Raw genomic sequence first — 20,330 nt, 5'->3', positions numbered from 1 at the left:
GAGGGATGGTTTAGGTGGCGCGAGACTGCATCTTAAAAGGAACAGTAACTGTTTCCTAGAAGACTTCGCATGCAGAGTCTCCTGAGCCCTGCTGCCCTCCTCATCCTCTGTCACTGACCAGGCAGGCATTAGGCAAGTGACTTCAGGAAGCTGGCTGTGTGTCTTCCTTGCACTGTGGCAAAGCCACCACCCTCACTTGGCCCCGGAGTGCCCGATGGCTGGCCTTTGTGAGTAATGATTTAGGGATTACACATGTGTTTCTCAGTATGATTTAAATGCACACTCGATTGCCCAGTTTAAGTCATGAAGGAAGTATACCGTGGAATGAAACCACAATCTCAGGGTACCACCTTGTTTGTAGGCTTTAGAGAACATTTCCAGGCATGCGTTATTAAGTGTTGCTTAGGTTTTTCCTTGTCAAGTGATAAAAAGCATTGTTGAAAAAACGAAACGACCTCCAAATAAAACATAACCCTCCTACAGATTGCGTTTCCTTCCACAATCATCAGATCTGGCTTGGAAACTGCTTTGTGCGTGAAATGTGGCTCTGAGTGGGAAAAGAACAAGGTTTGCACATGTAAATTGCTTCAGCGCTGCATAGGACATGTTCTTGGGTGACCCCGGGATTGCCAAGGCCTTGAAGGCCAGCTTTCTCACCCCAGTGACAAATGACGATGCCATCAACTCAGGGTCGCTCACCTATAAGGGGCCTCTTCTGTTACCAAGTCTCAACAATGGAGATCATATTTTAAAAGGGAAGAGCTGATTAATTTATTTGTAACCTTTTATATTATTTCCCTCAATTCATTGGTTCTTTTAAGTGGTGAGATCAAGGAAGAGGACGTAAAAAAAACTTTTATTTTTTTTTGTAATCAGTTTCTCTTCTCTGTCTCATTGTTTTCATTGGCTCTTCTAATGTTTTTCCATTGTTTTTTCACTACACGCTTATTTTAGATTTCAACTTCACGCTAACCTTTTATTTTTTTTAAGTTTATTTATTTTGAGAGAGAGAGAGCGAGCAGGAGAGGGAGAGAGAGAGCATCCCAAGCAGGCTTCACGTCGTCAAGAGACTCGAGTCATGAACCGTGAGACCATGACCTGTGCCAAGATCAGGAGTCAGACGTTTAACCGACTGAGCCGACCCAGGCATCCCTCAATGTTCCACCAACTTTTAATCCCAGTTCTTCACTCACCTGACTGATCTTGGGAAATAGCTCATGTGGACAAGCCAAAGAGCCCGGGCTCTTTATGATGACGGTGACTCCCTGTCATGCCCTGTGTGCATCCTCACTGCCCCAAGCAGGCACCTTAGTTGGGAGCACAATGCCCTGGTATCACAGGTGCTACCCTGCCCCCACTGCGTTTCTCAGGGTCCATCAGTGACCCACCAGGTGTTAGGACCTGGAGACACTGTACAAGAAGCCTCTTTTGAAACTACAGAGAAGATTTCTATTCATTGTGTTATTGAGACAAAGACCAAATTTTTTATGCTTTCTCATCGATTTGCATGAAATATCTTTTTACTTTTATCCTTTGTGTGTCCTTGATTCTAAAGTGAGTCTTTTGTAGAAAGCTTAGAGTTGGTTCTTGTTTTTCTGGTTTGGTTTTGTTTTTTAATCCATTTAGCTTCTCTGTGTCCTTTGATTGGGGAGTTTAATCTGTTTACATTTAAAGTAATTACTGACATTTGCTTTTAATTCCCTTGCCTTTGGAGATGTGTCGAGTAAGAAATTGCTGCGGCTGAGGGCAAAGAGGTTTTTGCCTGCTTTCTCCTCTAGGGTTTTGATGGTTTCCTGTCTCACATTCAGGTCCTTCATCCATTGTGAGTTTATTTTTGTGAATTGTGTAAGAAAGTGGTCTAGTTTCATTCTTCTGCATGTTGCTGTCCAGTTCTCCCAGCACCATTTGTTAAAGAGACTTTTTTCCATGGGATACCCTTTCCTGTCATGCATTTGTGGGTCCCATTCTGGGGTCTCTATTTTATTCCATTGGTCTCTGTGTCTGTTTTTGTGCCAATACCATGCTGTCTTGATGATTACAGCTTTGTAGTAGAGGCTAAAGTCTGGGATTGTGATGCCTCCTGCTTTGGTCTTCTTCTTCAATATTACTTTGGCTATTCGGGGTCGTTTGTGGTTCATACAAATTTTAGGATTGCTTGTTCTAGCTTCGAGAAGAATGCTGGTGCAATTTTGATTGGGATTGCATCGAATGTGTAGATTGCTTTGCGTAGTATTGACATTTTAACCCTATTTATTCTTCCAATCCATGAGCACGGAATGTTTTTCCATTTCTTTATATCTTCTTCAATTTCCTTCATAAGCTTTCTGTGGTTTTCAGCATACAGATCTTTTACATCTTTGGTTAGGTTTATTCCTAGGTATTTTATGATTCTTGGTGCAATTGTGAATGGCATCAGTTTCTTTGTCTTTCTGTTGCTTCTCAAGATAAAAAGCTTCCGCACCGCAAAGGAAACAATCAACAAAACTAAAAGGCAACCGACGGAATGGGAAAAGATATTGCAAATGACATATTGGATAAAGGCTAGTATCTCAAATGTATAAAGAACTTACCAAAGTCCACACCTGAAAAATAAATAATCCAGTGAAGCAATGGGTAGAAGACACGGATAGACACTTCTCCAAAGAAGACATCCAGATGGCCAGCAGACACATGAAAAGATGTTCAATGTCACTCCTCATCAGGGGAATACAAATCAAAACCACACTCAGATATCACCTCATGCCGATCAGAATGGCTAAAATGAACAAATCATGAGACTCTAGATGCTGGCGAGTATGTGGAGAAACGGGAACCCTCTTACACTGTTGGTGGGAATGCAAACTGGTGCAACCGCTCTGGAAAACGGTGTGGAGGTTCCTCAAAAAATTAAAAATCGATCTACCCTATGACCCAGCAATAGCACTGCTAGGAATTTACCCAAGGGATACAGGAGTGCTGATGCATGGGGGCACTTGTACCCCAGTGTTTATAGTAGCACTTTCAACAATAGCCAAATTATGGAAAGGGCCTAAATGTCCATCAACTGACGAATGGATAAAGAAGATGTGGTTTATATACACAATGGAATACTACTTGGTAATGAGAAGGAATGAAGTCTGGCCTTTTGTAGCAACGTGGATGGAACTGGAGGGTATTATGCTAAGTGAAATAAGTCAGACAGAGAAAGACAGATACCATATGTTTTCACTCATATGTTGATCCTGAGAAACTTAAGACCATGGGGGAGGGGAAGGGGGAAGAAAAGGTTACAGAGAGGGAGGGAGGCAAACTATAAGAGACTTGAATACTGAGAACAGACTGAGCAGACTGATGGGGGGTGTGGGAGAGGGGAAAGTGGGTGATGGGCATCGAGGAGGGCACCTGTTGGGATGAGCAATGGGTGTTGTATGGAAACCGATTTGTCAATAAATTATATTTAATGAAAAGAAAAGAAAAAAAAACCAAAGTAATTACTGATAGTACCAAAATTTTGTTGCCATTTTATTGTTTTCTATATGTCTCATAGTTATTTTGTTCCCCTTTCCCTCTCTTGATGCCTTTCTTTGTGTTTTGTTGCTTTTTTTTTTGTAGTGACTTGCTTTGATTCTCATTTCTCTTTTGTGTATTTTCTATAGGTATTTCTTATGGTTATAACAGTGGGTACATAAAACACCTTACAGTTATAACAGTCTGTTTAAAACTGATAAACACTTTAATCACATGCAAAATCTCTACTCCTTTATGTTTCCCCCCACCAATTTTATGTTATTGATGTCACAAATTACATATATTCATATGTAGTATTCATCCACATAGTTTTATAGTTATTTATATGCTTTTATCCTTTATATTGTATACCAGAATTAAAATTACTACCGCCACTGTAGTAATATGGGATTTGGTGTTTTCCTTTATGTTTACCTTCACCAGAGAGCTTTATATTTGTACATGCTTTTGTGTTGCTGTCTAGCATCCTTTATTTCAGTGTGATGTATTCCTTTTAGCATTTCTTGCAAGGTAGGTCTGGTGGTGATAATTTTCTCAGCCTTTGTTTATCTGGAAAAGTATTTCTTCCTCATTTTTAAATAAGACAGTTTTGCTGAATATAGTATTCCTGGTTGGCAGACTTATTCGTTCGGCACATTGAATATCATCTCAGTCCTTTCTGGCTTGTATTATTTCTGCTAAGAAACCCTCTAAATGATTTCATGGGGGCTCCCTTGTAGTTGATGCAACACTTATGTCTGCTGCTTTCAAGATTCTCTCTGTGTCTTTCAGCAGTTTGATTATAGCATGTCTCAGTGTGGGTTTATCCTGGTTGGAATCTTTTTGAGCTTCTTGGATTTGTGTGTCCATTTCCTTTCTCATTTTGACCATTATTTCTTCAAATAAGCTCTCTGCCTCTTAATGTGTTCTCTTTCTGAGACTCCCAGAATGCATATATTAGTCTGCTTATTGATGTATCTTAAGCTTCTTAGGCTTTCTTCATCTTTCTTTATTCCTGTTTTTATTTTTGCTCCTCTGACTCAGTAATTTCAAATGACGTATCTTCAGGTTCACTGAATCTTCTGTTTGAACAAGTCAACTGTTGAACCCATCTCGTAAATATTTGATTATTGAATTCTTTAGCATCAGAACTTCTGTTTGGTTCTTTTATAGTTTCTGTATTTCTGTTGATATTCTCATTTTGTTTATGCATCATTTTCCTGATTTCAGTTATTTTTCTGTGTTCTTGTAGCCCATTGAGTTTCTTTTGGATGATTATTTTTAATTATTTTTCAGATAATTTATAGATCTCTGTTTCTCTAGGGTCAGTTTTCCAAGATTTATTACTTTCCTTTGATTGTGCCATGTTTCCCTATTTCTTCATGTGCCTTATTTTTTGCTGAGACTTATGCATTTGAAAAAAAAAAAAGCCACCCCTCCCAGTCTTTACAGACTAAGTTTGTACAGGGAAAGAACTCCATCAGTTGGCCTAGCCAGAGGGCTCAAACCTTTTCTGAGAATGTGTCTTCTCTGAACTTGTGCATGTAGGTTCCCAATTAGGGACGTTGTCTGTTTAGTTTTCAGGAGTTTGTAATCTCTTGCTCCCTCCACTGTGTGTCTGCAGTACTGCAGCTCTTTGGTACCTCCACATGTCACCAAGCTCAGGTTGTCCTAGTGGCCCCCAGGCATTCAAAACACGTCATAGCCTCTCTAGCACTCTGAGTCTACTGCGATCGAAATCAGTCCGTGGGGCAGTCACCTGAAAAGCTGGAACAGTGGATGCACATTCTACTCTTCTCCTCCTCTCCCGAGGGAGAAGCCACAAATGGGATATTTTCTCCCAGTTATGCTGAGTTGTATCAGCTTGGAGGAAGGGCTATCACAGGTGAAATCCAATGGCTTTTCTTACATATTTCAATGTAGCTGCTCTTGACTTTGTGCTCGCCTAGGGTTCTGCAACTTCTTAACTGGTTTCCGGAGTTGTCATAAAGGCTTTTTGGACTGAACAAGGTTTCGGCTTTCTGTTTCACCGTCTTGCCGACATCACTCAGGCCTCCAAGGCTTTAGTGGGAGTCTGGCATGACCATGGGCTTCACTTCTCTCTTGGGCCTCCCAACCCTACACACAAAGCTCTCCCAGATGGTTACATGCTTTCTTTAAAGGGCAGGTCACTGGCTTTCGTGCAAGAGTAGAACCTTGTAGTCACTCTGTTACAAGGTGGCATAAGAAAGGGCTCCCTATGGCCCTTGCTCTTCTGAAGGCAGATTTTTAATACCTTCACTTTGGTGATGACTCTGGCCCAATCCTTTCCTTTTGTGGGGCTGAATCTGACATTGGCCTCTCTCTGAAGCTTCTGTGGAAGGATCTGCATTTGTGTCAGGAGATGTGCTAGACTTTCTGCTCCATCAGTCTTACATTCAGAATTTCTGGCAAATTCTCTTGGTTCCTAGTCTCATTCTTTTTAGAATATATATTTCTGTCATTCCAGGGGACCATGGGGACACAGAAGAGTAGATGTATCTACCATCATGAGATGAAAATCCCTGAGGTTTTTTTCACATTCTTCTAAAATTAATATTGAGGTATAATTGACATATAATATTATATTAGTTTCAATTGTACAACATAGTGATTTGGCATTTGTATACATTGCAAAATGATCACCACAATAAGTCTAGTTACTGTCTTTCACCTTACAACGTTAATATTATTGACTATATTACCCATGCTCTACATTCCATCCCTAGGTATTGTTTACTTTATAATTGGTCTTGTTTACTTTATAATTGGAAGTTTGTACTTCTTTTTTTTTCTTGATGTTTATTTGTTTTTGACAGAGAGAGAGAGAGAGAGACAGAGCATGAGTGGGAGAGGGGCAGAGAGAGAGGGAGACACAGAATCCGAAGCAGGCTCCAGGTTCTGGGCTGTCGGCACAGAGCCTGATGTGGGGCTCGAACTCACGAACCTCAAGATCATGACCTGAGCCGAAGTCGGATGCTTAACTGACTGAGCCACCCAGGCGCCCCAGAAGTTTGTACTTCTTAATCCCCTTCACTCATTGCAGCCAACCAAGTCCCCTCCCCTCTGGCAGCCACTGATCTGTTTTCTGTATTTATGAGTCTTGATTTGTTTTGTTTTTTAGATTCCACACATAAGTAAAATCATGCAATATTTGTCTTTCTCTGTCTGACTTCTTTCACTTAGCTTAATCCCTTCAAGGTCCATCCATGTTGTTGCAGATGGCAAGATTTTATTTTTTATGGCTATGTCGTATTCCATTTACCCATTGAAGGACACTTGGTTTGTTTCCATATCTTGGTATTATAAATAATGGTGCCATGAACATGTGGGTTCACATATCTTTTCAAATTAGTGTTTCGTCTTCTTCAGGTAGATATGCAGTAACGGAATTGCTGGATCTTATGGTAGCTCTACTTTCTATTTTTTGAGGAGCCTCCGTACTGTTTTCTGTCATGGCTGTACCTGTTTACATTTCCACCAAAACCGCACAAAGATTCCCTTTTCTCCACATCCTTGCCAGTACCTGGTATTTCTTGCCTTTTTGATAATAGTCGTTCTGACAGGTGTGAAGTGGTCATCTGGTTGTGGTTTTGATTTGCATTTCCCTGATGTTTCGTGACATTGAGCATCTTTTCATGTGCTCGTTGGCTGCCGTCTGTATGTCTTCTTTGGGAAAATGTCTCTGGCTATATTTTAATTGGATTGTTTGTGTTTTTTAGTTACTGAATTACATGAGTTCTTTATATATTTTGGAGCTAACCGCCTAGGTTTTCTTCTAGGAGTTTTATGGCTTCACATCTTATGTTCAAGTCTTTACATCATTTTCAGTTAATTTCTGTGTATAGTATAACATAGTGGTCCAGTTTCATACTTTTGCATGTAGCTGTCCAGTTTTCCCATCACCATGTGTGGAAGAGACTGCCTTTTGTCTTCCCTGTTGTGTATTTTGCTTTCTTTGTCACAAATTAATTGATCATATGTGCATGGGTTTATTTCTGGTTTATCTGCTCTGTTCCATTTATGTCAATACCATACTGTTTGATTACTATAGCTTTGTACTGTAGTTTGAAGTCAGGAAGTGTGAGGCCTCCAGTTTTGTTCTTTCTCAGAATTGTTTTGGCTATTTGAGGTCTTTTGTGGCTCCATACAAATTTTAGAATTATTTGTTGTAGTTCTGTGAAGGAAATGTCATTGGAATTTTGATAGGGATTGCATTGAGTCTGTAGATTCCTTTGGGCAGTATTGACTTTTTAAAAATGTTTATTCATTTATTGTGTGTGTGTGTGAGAGAGAGAGAGAGAGAGAAAGAGAGAGAGAGAGAGAGAGAGAGAGAGAGAAGCGGGGGCAGAGACGGTGACAGAGAGAGAGAATCCCAGGCAGCACAGAGCCTGACACAGGGCTTGAACTCACAAACCATGAGATCATGACCTGAGCCGAAATCAAGAATCAGATGCTTAACCAACTGAACCACCCAGGAACCCTGGTAGTATGGACATTTTAATAATACTAATTCTTCCAGTCCATGAGCACAGAATATCTTTCCATTAATTTGTGTCTTCTTCAATTTATTTTATTGATATCTTCTAGTTTTCTTAGTACAGGTCTTTTATCTCATTGCCCAAATTTATGCCTAGGTATTTTATTCTTTTTGATGCAATTGCAAATGGGGTTGTTTTCTTGACTCCTCTTTCTGATAGCTTGTTACTAGAGTACAGAAATGCAACAGAATTTGTATACTAATTTTTTATCTGCAACTTTACTGAATGCATTTATTCTAACAGTTTTGTGGGGTTTTTGTTTCGTTTTGGGTGGCCTCTTTAGGGTTTTCTATATCATCATATCATCTGCAAGTAGTGACAGTTTTATGTATTTTCCAATTTGTATGCCTTTTTTTTTTCATGACTAATTGCTGTGGCTAGGACTTCCAGTACTGTGTTGAATAAAAGTGGAAAAAGTGGGCATTCTTGTCTTTGTTCCTGATCTTAGGGGAAAAGCTTTGAATATGATGTCAGCTGTGGGTTTGTCATATTTGACCTTTGTTATGTTGAGGTACATATCCTCTGTACCCACTTTGTTGAGAGTTTTTATCATAAATGGAGGTTGAATTTTGTCAAATGCATCTATTGAGATGATCATACAATTTTATCGTTCATCTTGTTACTGTAGTGCTGATTGATTTGCAGTTGTTGAATCATCCTTTCATTCCTGGAAGAAATCCCACTTGATCATGGTATATGATCCTTTTAATGTATCTTAAGTTCCGTTTGCTAATATTTTTGTTGAGTGGAGCAGGGGGTGGGGGGGATGCATCTGTATTTCTCAGGGATATCAGCCTGTAATTGTCTTTTTTTGTGATGTCATTATCTGGTTTTAGTAGCAGAGTAATGCCAGCCTCATAGAATGAGGAAAGCTTTTCCTCTTCTTCAGTGTTTTGGGAGAGTTTGAGAGGGGTGGGTATTAAATCGCATTTGCATGTTTGGTAGATTTCACCAGTAAAGCCATCTGATCCTGAACTTTTGTTTGTGGGAGTTATTTGATTACTGATTCAGTCTCCTTATTAGTAACTGGGTCTATTCAGATTTTTTATTTCCTCATGATTCAGTCTGGAAGATTTTATGTTTCTAGGGATTTATCAATTTCTTCTAGGTTGTCTAATTTGTTGGCCTGTCATTGTTCCTAGTAGTCTGTTATGATCCTTTGTATTTCTGCAGTATCAGTTGTAACTTCTGTTCCATTTCTGATTTTATTTATTTGAGCACTTTATTTTTTTTCTCGGTGGGTCTAGCTAAAGAGGTGTTAATATTGTTTATCTTCTTAAAGAACCTGCTCTTAGCTTCATTGATCTTTTCTATTTTTAGTCTCTATTTCATTTATTTGCACTCTGATCTTTATTATTTCCTTTCATCAGCCAACTTTGAGCTTTATTTATTCTTCTTTTTCTAGTTCCTTTAGGGTTTAAAGTTAAATTGTTAAGTTGAATTTCTCTTGTTTCTTGAGGCAGGCCTGTATTGCTATGAACTTCCCTCTTAGAACTGTTTTTGCTGGCACCCATAGATTTTGGTATGTTGTATTTCTGTTTTCCTGAGGTTTTTTTTCTCAAGAGCCTAATTCCATAAATTGTTTTGGATCTTGGATCCGATCCACTAATCATTTCTTACTAATTGGCATCTGGCACGTAATGTGGTAATCAGCAGAGGATGCTTTTTTGGAGTTTCTTTTATTCCTTGGTGGCTGGGCCCCGCATGGAAAGAGGTAGCATGGCAGACATTCCACTGTAGAGATCAAATTGGCTTTTCAGAATTCCAAGAACTCATCTCTGATTTGCATTTTGTGTTTCATAAGAGATAGGGTTGGTGGCTACAAACACAGCTGCTGCTATCGATGGTATCATAGTTTCTAGTTTTTCTCAAATAAAATGGTTCTGCTCACTCTGTGCACCTGCCACAAGACTCCCAAGTGTTTGACGCCCCTGTGGTGACCAGAGGTGAGTGGCACTGATGGTAGGGTAGGCGCTACTGTACTTCTGGGAAGCACTTAGCTCTGCACGCTCATTTTCTCTGGTCCTGTCCTTTTCTCCTTTCCCAACTAAGACACCCTGTAATCATTACTTGAAGCATACTGTAATGGGGAGCCAACTTCTTTGTATTTATTACTTTTAAAATTCTGCCCATCTTCCCACCCCGCCCCCTACTGTTTCTTTTCTTCTTTACTTTGTTTAGGATAAGATTTTGTGAGTTTTCCGTTAAAAGAAAAATGTCGATGAAGAAAGAATCACAATTACGGCCCAGAAAATGTCTTCTCTTTTCATAGACAGGCTATGAAAAGCCAACCCAAGTATTCATTTTTTAATACATTTTTCTTCAAATCTGAATAGATTTGCATTTTATCTTAGGTTTGCTTTCATTTATGAAAACAAGTAGAAATAGCTAAAATGTTTTTTGTACTTTTTTTTCCCCTCAGTTCCATTAGCATAAAGCAGTTCCCAGCCTTGAGACATATTTGCTTGTAGAGGAAATATAAACAACATTTTAAAAATTGATTTTTTGAAACATAGTGCTATAACTGTTATTTAGGTTTCCAGGCTAGCCCACAAGTGCTTACTTAATCCATCAACTTGAACTCTGGATCCTGGACACAAGAAATCAGTAAGTAGAAAGCAGTGGAGGCTAGCCGTCTAGTTTATCCTTCCCTGACCATTGAGACAGTGTTGGTTCCTTTCTGCTTGTGTTCACTCCTCTTCCTCAAAGCCAGTACCCCACTGCGGAAGCTGCTGTGGTGTTTCCCCCGACTTCCAAGCACTCAGAGGAGTATCGGGGGTGGGTGGAGGCCGGAGAGCGCTCGCGACCATCGAGCACCGGCTAATTAAATTAACTGATAGTTAACCTGTGAATGGCGATGCTCTTTACTCTCCCAGGGGGATGTTAAACCGAACAAACCCATGATTGGTGGGACTTCTGAGAGTGTCGCAAAGCAGGGCGGGGTACGGGCTTGGTCAGTGTGACAGAGATTTGGGGAGGGAAGGAAGAGGTAGAGGAAGGCCACCGTCTAAGCAGTCTGGCTGTGTGTCAGTGCTCACTACATATTTGCAGAATGAATGAATGCAAAGTGACCGCTTTCACAACTTCTTTTATTCTTAGACTCCAGATGAAAAGCCAGACTCGCTGGGCTGCAAGTTGTCTGGTTTTGGCCTGTTTACTGGGCATATGGGCAGTTATAACGAGGTGGGGTTAGGAGCCTGGCAGAGCATATGTAATTTGTTCAAGTGAGTGTTGCTGTGCAACCCTCTCGGGAGCTTCCCGGGTGTAATCTGAAACTGGCCCCTGACTGCAAACGGCAGGGAGAGACAGAGGAGACAGGCAGGCCACTCCTGGTTGGAAGGTGGCAGGTTTAATAAGCAAAGGGAACTTACATAAAAGGCTTGTCTTGGGGTGGCAGCAAGACGAGTGGATCCCCGCATCTGCCCGCCACATCTTAAAAGTTTTCACAAACTTTTATAAACAGAGACCTTAACTGGGTTTAGTCAACTAATCTGTGCAAGGTGTTCTCAACACCCCATCACCGTCTCAAGGCGATGTCCTTGGAGCAACTTCTGGGAGCGGGAAAGGCAAACCTCATTCCCACATTCCAAGGACAAGGAAGAGAGGGAGCAACCTCGCCACCTAGGTCTAGGTTGGGGGTCCAGTAGTGGTCATGTCTTCTCAGTGACCTTCCCCAGCATGAGGGATCCTCGAGTTCTTTTCACAGAAGTGTTTTTTCCCTTATACGAGTGATACATGACATGCACCCCGATGTTTATAGCAGCATTATCAACAATAGCCAAGATATGGAAGCGCCCCAAGTATCCATCAGTAGATGAATGCATAAAGAAGAGGTGGTCTACATATACAATGGAATATTATTCAGGCATAAAAAAGAATGAAATCTTGCCATTTGCAATGATATGGATGGAGCCAGAGAGTATTATGCCAAGTGAAATAAGTCATTCAGAGAAAGACAAATCACATATGACTTCACTCATATGTGAAATTTAAGAAACAAAACAAGCATGGGGGTGGAGAGAGAGAGGCAAACCAAGAAACAGACTTTTAACTCCAGGGAACAGGCTGACGGTTACCAGAGGGGAGGGGAGTGGGGGGCGGGGGAAATAGGTGATGGGGGGTTAAGGAGGGCACTTGTGATGAGCACCAGGTGACGTATGGACGCGTTGAATCACTAAATTGTACACTGAAACTAATATGAACACTGTGTGAAGTGGAATTAAAGTACCAACTCAAAAAATAAAATGTGGGAAAGGAAAACAAAATAATGCATGTTTGTTAGAGACTAAAGATAAAGAGATTGCCCACATCGCCAACCATCCAAAGAAAACCATCGTCATTGTCAAAACGTTGATAGATTTTCTTCTGATCTAATTAATAAAATTGGCGTTTTTGTCTTGCTCTTTAAGACACTTTTTTTTGTGTGTGTCTTGGACGATCTTTCTTAAGGAAAAGACACTTAGTGACGCTTTAAGGTTAGGTCTGTAAAAGAAAAAGGAGAACACTGTGTGGGATTCTCACCTGTCCTTCCTCATTTTAAGTATGAGTTGCATATTCTGAACAGTAAGTTTCTTTTAGAATACTTCTCTTCTCTAAAATGAGTGCCCCCCATGCCTTTTTTCCCCCGAGGCCACTCTCCCTCCTCAGCCCGACAGCGTCAGACCCTCCCGTGTGTGGCTAAGCCCCTGCCTCGCACGGCAGCCTGGTCTGTGCTGAGACTTTTCCTCCAAGGGTCTTCTTACCATTCTCTCGGTTCCTTCTGCCAAAGCATTTTGCACTTCCACGTTTAAAACCACTGAACTCAGGGTTGACCCTTTAACACATTTAAAACTGTTTAAACTTGCACGTTTGAAACCCAAACGCCGGGCTAGCCCAGGTCTCCCTCCGTCCGGCTACCACCTTCTGTCTTACTCTCCCTCCTTCCAGACTTCCTGAACTGAACTCTGTGGATGGCCCTCCTCTCTGCAGCCTTGCTTTCCAGGCCCTTCTCAGTCCACCTTGGTCTTGCTTCTGTGGCCCCCACTCAGCTGAAACCACTCCCACCAGAGTCGCCAAAGGCCGCCTGGTGTTAAAGCCACAGGTCCTCCCCCTCCCCCCCCCGCCTCCATGTGGCTGACCTTCCTGTGCCCACCTTGACTGGCTTCCTTCTCTCCCCTTCGCTTCTGTAACTCCAGAACCTGCTGGATTTCAGCCTGCCACCACCTGCTGCTTCTGAAGCCAGTTGCCAGGCCTCGCTCTTTTGCTCATCACACACGTCTCGTTCCTTCAGGTCCACCCTGTGCCGTCTTCTTGCCTCGTCTCATCTCTTCTCCCTCGCCGTGTGTCCCTGCAGATCCCCCCCCTCCCCCCCGTTCCCGTGACTCTGTGCCGTTTATGCACGTACCCCAGCCACTCCCACTGTTTGCCTCCAGCCCTGTCGGGAACGTGAGACCCCTCTACCCCACTGCCTGCTGAGCCTCTCTGCTCAGATGTCCTGTGGACACCTAAAAGCCCACGTGGACCTCTGCTCCCCGTAGCTCCCTCCGGACTGCCCCTCATCCTGCGCGCATCGTAAGGCCGTGGAAGCCTGTCCGGTCCTCTGCTGGTAAGCCCTCTGCTCGTTCCTGGAGGCCCCAGCCCGTTGCTGTCACACACACCAGCTCACCCTGCCGACCTGCCCGCCTCTCTGTGGCCTCTGCACTTGTCCGCTCTCCGTGCCGTGAGTGGTTGGTGCCTCGATGCCTCCTCACTCCTCACTCAGCTCCCGGTGCCTCGGTTTTCCCCTGTCCCCCAGCCCCACCGTCCCTGAGTGCCCTTGTTCCCTCTCTGGGTTAGCTCCTCCCCCTTTCCCAGCCAGCCCCTCCTCCTGCGTGTCTCTGCTCCAACCTACTTCCTTCGGGAAGCCCTCTCCGAACTGCTAGAAACTGGGGCAACTGCCAGTGTGTGCAGCCCCTACACGTGACATCAGGGTGGCCCAGGATGACTCGTCTTCTCCTCCAGCCTGTGCACCAGGACATCGTCTCCTAGACCCGCGTCGACCACCCTGGTCACTAATAAACGTGAGAGGATGGGCACAGCGCCTTCCCTTCTGGCTTTCAAGGTGCTGGTACCCGGCTGAAGGGGGTTCAGCTGCGCGGTTTGCGTGCAGCTCTCCAAGGAGCATGACCCTGGCGGTGTTCCGCGGGAAGGCAAAAGCTTCGAACAAGCAGGTCTACGAGGAACCTGTTTTGCAAATATAGTTCAGAAGAAACTGAGTTCTCTGCATAAGAGCCTTTAGAAACATTTATCATAAAGTAATTTTAGGAAAAGGAGCTACAGAGCTCATAAAAGCTTATTGCTACGTAAATGTTTTAACCGTGTTAAAATGACTTCCTATTTTAACTAATGTTGTCTAATAAATACCAATAACTGTAACTCATGAGGGTTATGGACAGTTCATATGGCCGCTGTGAGCACCGAGGTCTGTGGCAGCCTTGCTCGGTGGCCTGGTAACCAGTCCCGCTTGAGCTGACACATCTTCCAGGCACCTTGCATCCGAGGGGAGACCTTGGCAGGGTCCTTTTCTCACCACTTCCCTCTGAGACTCCACAGAAGAGAAAGTGGGTACAGACTTGTTAGGGGGTTGGAAAGAGGCCAGTGGCTGGCTCGTGGTGGGGCTCTGGCAGTTGAGGACCGCCATGTCTGGAAAACATGGAAGGTTTCTTGTCATCTGCTCACTTGTTTACTTCTTGTCTAGTGTTTCTACTAAAGAGGTTAAGTTTTATATAAAATTATATGTCAGGACTCCAGTGGAGTGAAACAATGACACAGTATACCTTTTTGAGTTCTTTATTTATTCTTTGTCGATTTTATCCAGGCTCCTGTTAATTTAACCCAGTTAGTTCAGAATTACGACAGATGATGTCATCTGATCCGTGCCGTTATCTACCTGTTTTCACTCTGTAGATACTTAACCAGTACCTTCCAAGTGTCTTCTCTGGTCACGGCAGTCACGCTGCGGTGAAGGCTGCCTGGCCCGGCCCGGCCCACCCCGGGTCTCTCGTTTGTACCGGGAGCGCCTGGCCTGTGCTGAGGCCGCGCCCATTTTCAGGACTGAGTCACTGCTTGTTATGGCATGAGGCCGATTTCCTTCATTAGTTCGTGCCGCTCCCAGGAGACAGCCACATGGTGTTCGTCTTTCACCCTCCTTTTGAAAAGAATTCATCTAATGTCTTTCAGCCGTCGTCTTTTTCGGTCAATAATTCAATGCAACACTTCTTAGAGCCTGTTCCACTTCCTTCACTGATTTCCGAAATGCCTTTTAATTATTTCTTACCTTTAAAACTCATTTCACAGCTTTTAATATTTAGTAATTCATGCTGTCATCAAAGAGACAACTTTATCCTTTTGATCGTCGAGACTCCTGTGGGTGTTGATGCTGGATCACAAGATGATACTGGAGTTGGAGACGTATCAGTAGGTCGAGGCTGTGCATTTGAAGAGCAGGCTTACCAAAGGAAGCAATCCTGTTGGCTTATTCTTTTCTGCAGAGAAAGAAGCATAATTACAAACCCTGTATTAGTATAGAGAACCTTTTTATGATACTGGTGTAGAAGGGTTCTAAGCTTCCCATGTTATAACGGAGACATTCTGTATACCTGCCCTACAGTATAAGGAGTCAGCAGCATAAGGCACTACATTACAGTCAATCAGTTATCAGTATTTATTATCATTTCATGAAGGAAACTGCACCGGGCACCTTTGGGGATGCAGAGGATTCAAGGTGTTTAAGATGCCTGTGCATTTCACATAACTCAGCCAGAAGCAGAGCACAGGGAGGACGCTATCAGGCAAAGAATAGAATGAGTCTGCCGATGCTGTATGCTAAGATACATTCGGAAATTAGACACAGGTAGAAAAATTTTTGTGAAAGACTTTTCAGAATGAATTTCACTTTCCTTTAAAGCACTGAAAGTATCATATGGTATCAATTTAAGGGAATAACTAATTTTAAAAGAATAAAGCAAAGGAAGACACTGGTTAATGAGTGGGCCACAAGGGAGTGGGTTAAGTATAACTCTTGGGCCTGGTTGATCTCGGATACGTCGCGGGCCAGTAATTAGAAATTACCCAAGGTTAACGAGGAGAATCACAGATTGCTTAGTTACTGTTTTGTTTCATTGCACATGTGGTCTAATGTGCCATATCAACATGTACCCTTTCTTGTTTTCAGCATGCACTCCTGGCTTTAAAGTTTGTACTTGCATTTGCCATACCTGATAAACCACGGCATATCCAGATGAAACTGGCCCGATTGGAATTTGAGTCTTTGGAGGCACTCAAGCAGCAGGTAAAGGCAACCGTCCTGAAAGTCTATGTATTTCTTTAGCAAATGCCAGGGGCCATAATTTAGAGGACTCGCTCTCAGCATTTCCTTCAGCCCTTGAAGTTACTGGCTCAAATAAATACAGAGGACTACAGTTTAGGATGGTGTAACAAAACCAAAATCCTAATCATATGAGCAACAAATAGCTTCAGGGAACTAAACTAGGCAAGACAAAAATATCCAAGTGATGTTAAAGAATAGAGCTATCATTCAGCAGAAGAACAAGGCCGGGATTTCCAAGACTTGCCCTGAAGCAGCCCCCACCGTTTCTAAGTCGGCCTTCTGCAGAAGCATTAAACGAGGGGAACCGAGTAAATAGAATCTTGCATAATATTGCAGAGAGTGAGGGGGGAATGACAACGTGTGGGCGAAAGCATCAGAAAACGCCCTGGAAGTAGCAGCTTCTGCCAGTGATCTCTGTATTCTCCTCAAAGACGATGCTTGGAGGTCTTCACTCCGACTCTCGATGGCAGCAGAGTGTGAGCAGGAAGACAGACTCCTACGTGCCCGAGCCAGTTCTCTCCAGCGATACCTAGCCGCTAAACCAATGAGCAAATCAATAAGGTGGTGTCATCTGAGAAGACAGACTCTAGGTCCAGGACCCGGGTTCTGACCCACACAGTCCGTTAGGCTACCAAACCACCTTATACAGGAATTTTTTTTTTTTTTTAATGTCTGGGGAGCTGGGAGGAGAAAAATTGAAAGGGGGACCCATCCAAGCTGACCCTCTGATAGAAGCAAGGGGCTCCAGGATGGTGCACGAGGCGGGAGTCCCCACACTGGAGCAGAGCGTGCCCCCAGTGAGGCAGGGTGTCCCCAGAATAAGACTTGCGGTAAGAGTACAGACAAGAGGGAGGAGCGCGCGTCCACCAGCTGGACGCAGCCGGGGAGGAGCCTGGATTCCCGAGGTCTCCTGGGTGGGGACAGGTTCACCTAGCCAGTGTGCTTGAGTCGTAGACACCGGGCGTCGTGCTCAGCGGTGAGGGACCAGAAGCGCTCACAGCAGTGTCGGGAAGCCTGTTACCCCCTCTGACACTTCTCGTCGATCTGGGGGTGCTGGCCAATGCAGCTACGCAAGAGGAAGAAATAGGAGGTCAAGTAACCTGGAAGACGCGAGTGTATCATTACTTGAAGGTTATAGGGTTATATATCCAAAAACCACGAGATAAGTAATTGGAAACAAATAGGAAAACTTGGTAAGGTTACAAGAGTCATCTAAAATTATTTGTTTCCTTTCACAAGAAAGAACAGCCATTTGAAGATATTGTTGAAGAAAAAGTCTCATTTACTGAAGAAGCCAAACTATAAAACCTTTAGGTAGTAATTGATCAAAACAATATGGATAATCTATATCAAGAGTATTTTTAAAAGTCTGCTGGGACCAAAAGATTCAATCTTGTGAAAATTTGATGCCAATTGAAGTATATAGAAACACACATTTGAGAATAGCAAGGAGATTTCCGAGTACAAGAAGAAGAATGAGGCCTCTAGCCCTGCCAGATATTCAAATGTATTCTGAATAATACAATAGTTATAGCAATTGAGTCCATTTTGAATTAGGGAAGAAACAGATCGGCGGAATGCAGAGTCTGTAAATGGACCCAAATAAAACTGGGACTTCAGCGTATGGTAAGGTGAACATTCTGCGGCAGTGGGGAAAAAGAACTGTTGTTACGTGGTCTGATGACAAACAATTGTTTGGGGGAAGTTATTACAGTTTGTTTCACCTCATTCCCTACACACCTCTTACCACCACCACCCTGCAAAATTTAGATGGTTAACAGATACAAAAAGTATGACAATTTAAAACTTCTCTGTGACAAAAGAGAAAGAGACAAAACTCAACAGATAAATTGGACAAACTGGGAAGATACTTGCATGAAAAACGGTTAATATCTTTAATTTAAAAAGAATTTTGAGGGGCGCCTGGGTGGCTCAGTCGCTGATCTCGCGGTTCGTGAGTTCGAGCCCCGCCGTCGGGCTCTGTGCTGATGGCTCAGATCCTGCTTCGGATTCTGTGTCTCCCTCTCTCTCTGCCCCTTCCCCGCTCGTGCTCTGTCTCACTCTGTCTCTCAAAGATGAATAAACGTTAAAAAAATTTTTTTAAAGAATTTTGATAAACCCATTTAAAAGGACAGTCCAGTAATCAAAGTTAACATAAGAAGAGGTATTCAGCCTCACTCACAGTTAAAGAAACATAAGGTCACACAGCAGTGAAATACCGCATTTTACACGTTCTGTTGCCAAATGTTGGGTGATGATCTGTTCTCGTCTGGTATGGGGAAAGGGACACTTTTATGTACTTGACAGAAGTGTGAATTGGCTTAACCTTTCTAGAATGCAGTTGAATCAAAATTTAGATTACCCTCCAAGCAGAATGACTCTCGCTAGGGTAACAGTTCTAACCGCAAAGTGGACCAAGCAAGAACCCTGAGACAGCTAAACTCAGTAGGAGACAGATGAAAATAATGGTTGTCTGATAGTGGTTCCATATGAAAAAGTTCTGTGAGCCTGCTTTTTAAAAAGATCTCTTTGTGCTGGAGGCTGTGCACACGTGTGCGTGTATGAGTGCGTCTTTGCTGTTTTATTAAGTGGAGAAAGCAGGGTCGAGAACAAATTTGAGTTCACTTTTGAAGAAGAGAAGGAAGGGAAGAAAAATGGACAAGTGCAGATATGTTTTTGGGGAGAAGGGTGCCTGGGAAACGCTGAACAGTAGTTACCTTTGAGGAAGGATCAAGAGTTCTCTTTTACATACGGTTTGAATTTTCTGGCCATGCACGTGTATTACTTTTTTAAGGTCAACAGGAATTCTTCGGGAGGGGGATTATTTGCCATTTGTTACCTGTATGCTTTTCTGCACTTGAAACACTAATGTAAGTAAATAAGGAATGAACCCTCCCTCATGTTGGTGGTTTGCACAATTACTTAAGTTCCCTAATGCCATTTTCAGACTCACCTGAGAGCATCCTTCACGCATTCTTCCTCTTCCTTCCTTGTTCTTTTTACAGACATTCCTATGTGTTGTTGGTTTTCTTCTTGGAAAAAAAAATGTAAATGCCGGGTGAAATTTTTGGAGTAAAATTTATTTTCACATAACATATGTTTTGCACCTGAAGTTTGAAGGCATGCGTCAAGTGTGGAAACCCAGAGGTGACGTTGAGGCGCAGTGGGATTTGTCTGTAAAGTCCTCAGTGGACCTGAAATGACGCCAGGGTAAGACCAAGGCTGAGGGCAGGCCCCTGAATTTGGCACCCCACTCTACTTCAGAGGACTTGCTCAGCTCCCATTTAAAGGAGAGGCTGAGGGGCACCTGGGTGGCTCAGTCGGTTGAACGTCCGACTTCGGCTCAGGTCATGATCTCGGGGTTTGTGAGTTCAAGCCCCGCTTCAGGCCCTGTGCCAACAGCTCAGAGCCTGGAACCTGCTTTGGATTCTGTGTCTCCCTCTCTCTCTGCCCTCCCCTACTTGCACTCTGTCTGTCTCTCTCTCAAAAATAAAGAGTAAAAAAAATTTTTTTGTTTAATAAAAATTAAAAAAAAATAAAGGAGAGGCTGAAACTCTAGGGGTGAGGGGCAGAAAAGTCAACAGCCTGGTGGGGGCAGAGCACAGTCCCCCCCCCCCCCCCCAGCCAGGTTCCTTAGACTTGTGACAAGCATGTGGGCACAGACAGTTATAATGGCCTCATTGTTCAGATCCCCAATCTTACACTCACCTCTTTCCTCAAATGTGCTTGTAGGAGGCCCAGGTGCCCTGTGGTTCCTCCTGGGCTGTCCTGGGCCACACCGCCTCTCTTCAAACAGTTGTCCTCCCTGTGCCTTGTCCCCACCGTGAAAGCCCCCCCCCCCCGAGAGAGAACCTTACCAAATGGAGGTGTCGGGGGCTAAACTGCATTCTGTAAAGGCACCCACTCTCCCGCCTGCCAAAGCCAAATCCATCTCCTTA

The 20,330-nt window shown here is 43.2% G+C and overlaps 1 protein-coding gene across 7 annotated transcripts in view; it reads left to right on the top strand.

Moving 5' to 3' along the window:
* Positions 1 to 20,330, top strand: part of ANO10 (anoctamin 10) — a 283,614-nt gene that overhangs the window by 200,106 nt on the left and 63,178 nt on the right. For all 7 annotated transcript variants that reach the window (XR_003414386.2, XM_027040522.2, XM_027040520.2 and 4 more), the window contains exon 12: positions 16,237 to 16,353. Coding sequence is in view for 6 of the 7 variants with exons in the window: in XM_027040522.2 (XP_026896323.1) it covers positions 16,237 to 16,353 (117 nt within the window). In the remaining variant the exon portion in view is untranslated. The remainder of the gene's footprint in view (positions 1 to 16,236; positions 16,354 to 20,330) is intronic.

Source organism: Acinonyx jubatus, chromosome C2 (assembly GCF_027475565.1).
Source record: "Acinonyx jubatus isolate Ajub_Pintada_27869175 chromosome C2, VMU_Ajub_asm_v1.0, whole genome shotgun sequence".
NCBI classification, from domain to species: Eukaryota; Metazoa; Chordata; class Mammalia; order Carnivora; family Felidae; genus Acinonyx; species Acinonyx jubatus.
The sequence above is the reverse complement of the archived record's forward strand: the minus strand, read 5'-3'. Positions and strand labels throughout refer to the sequence as shown.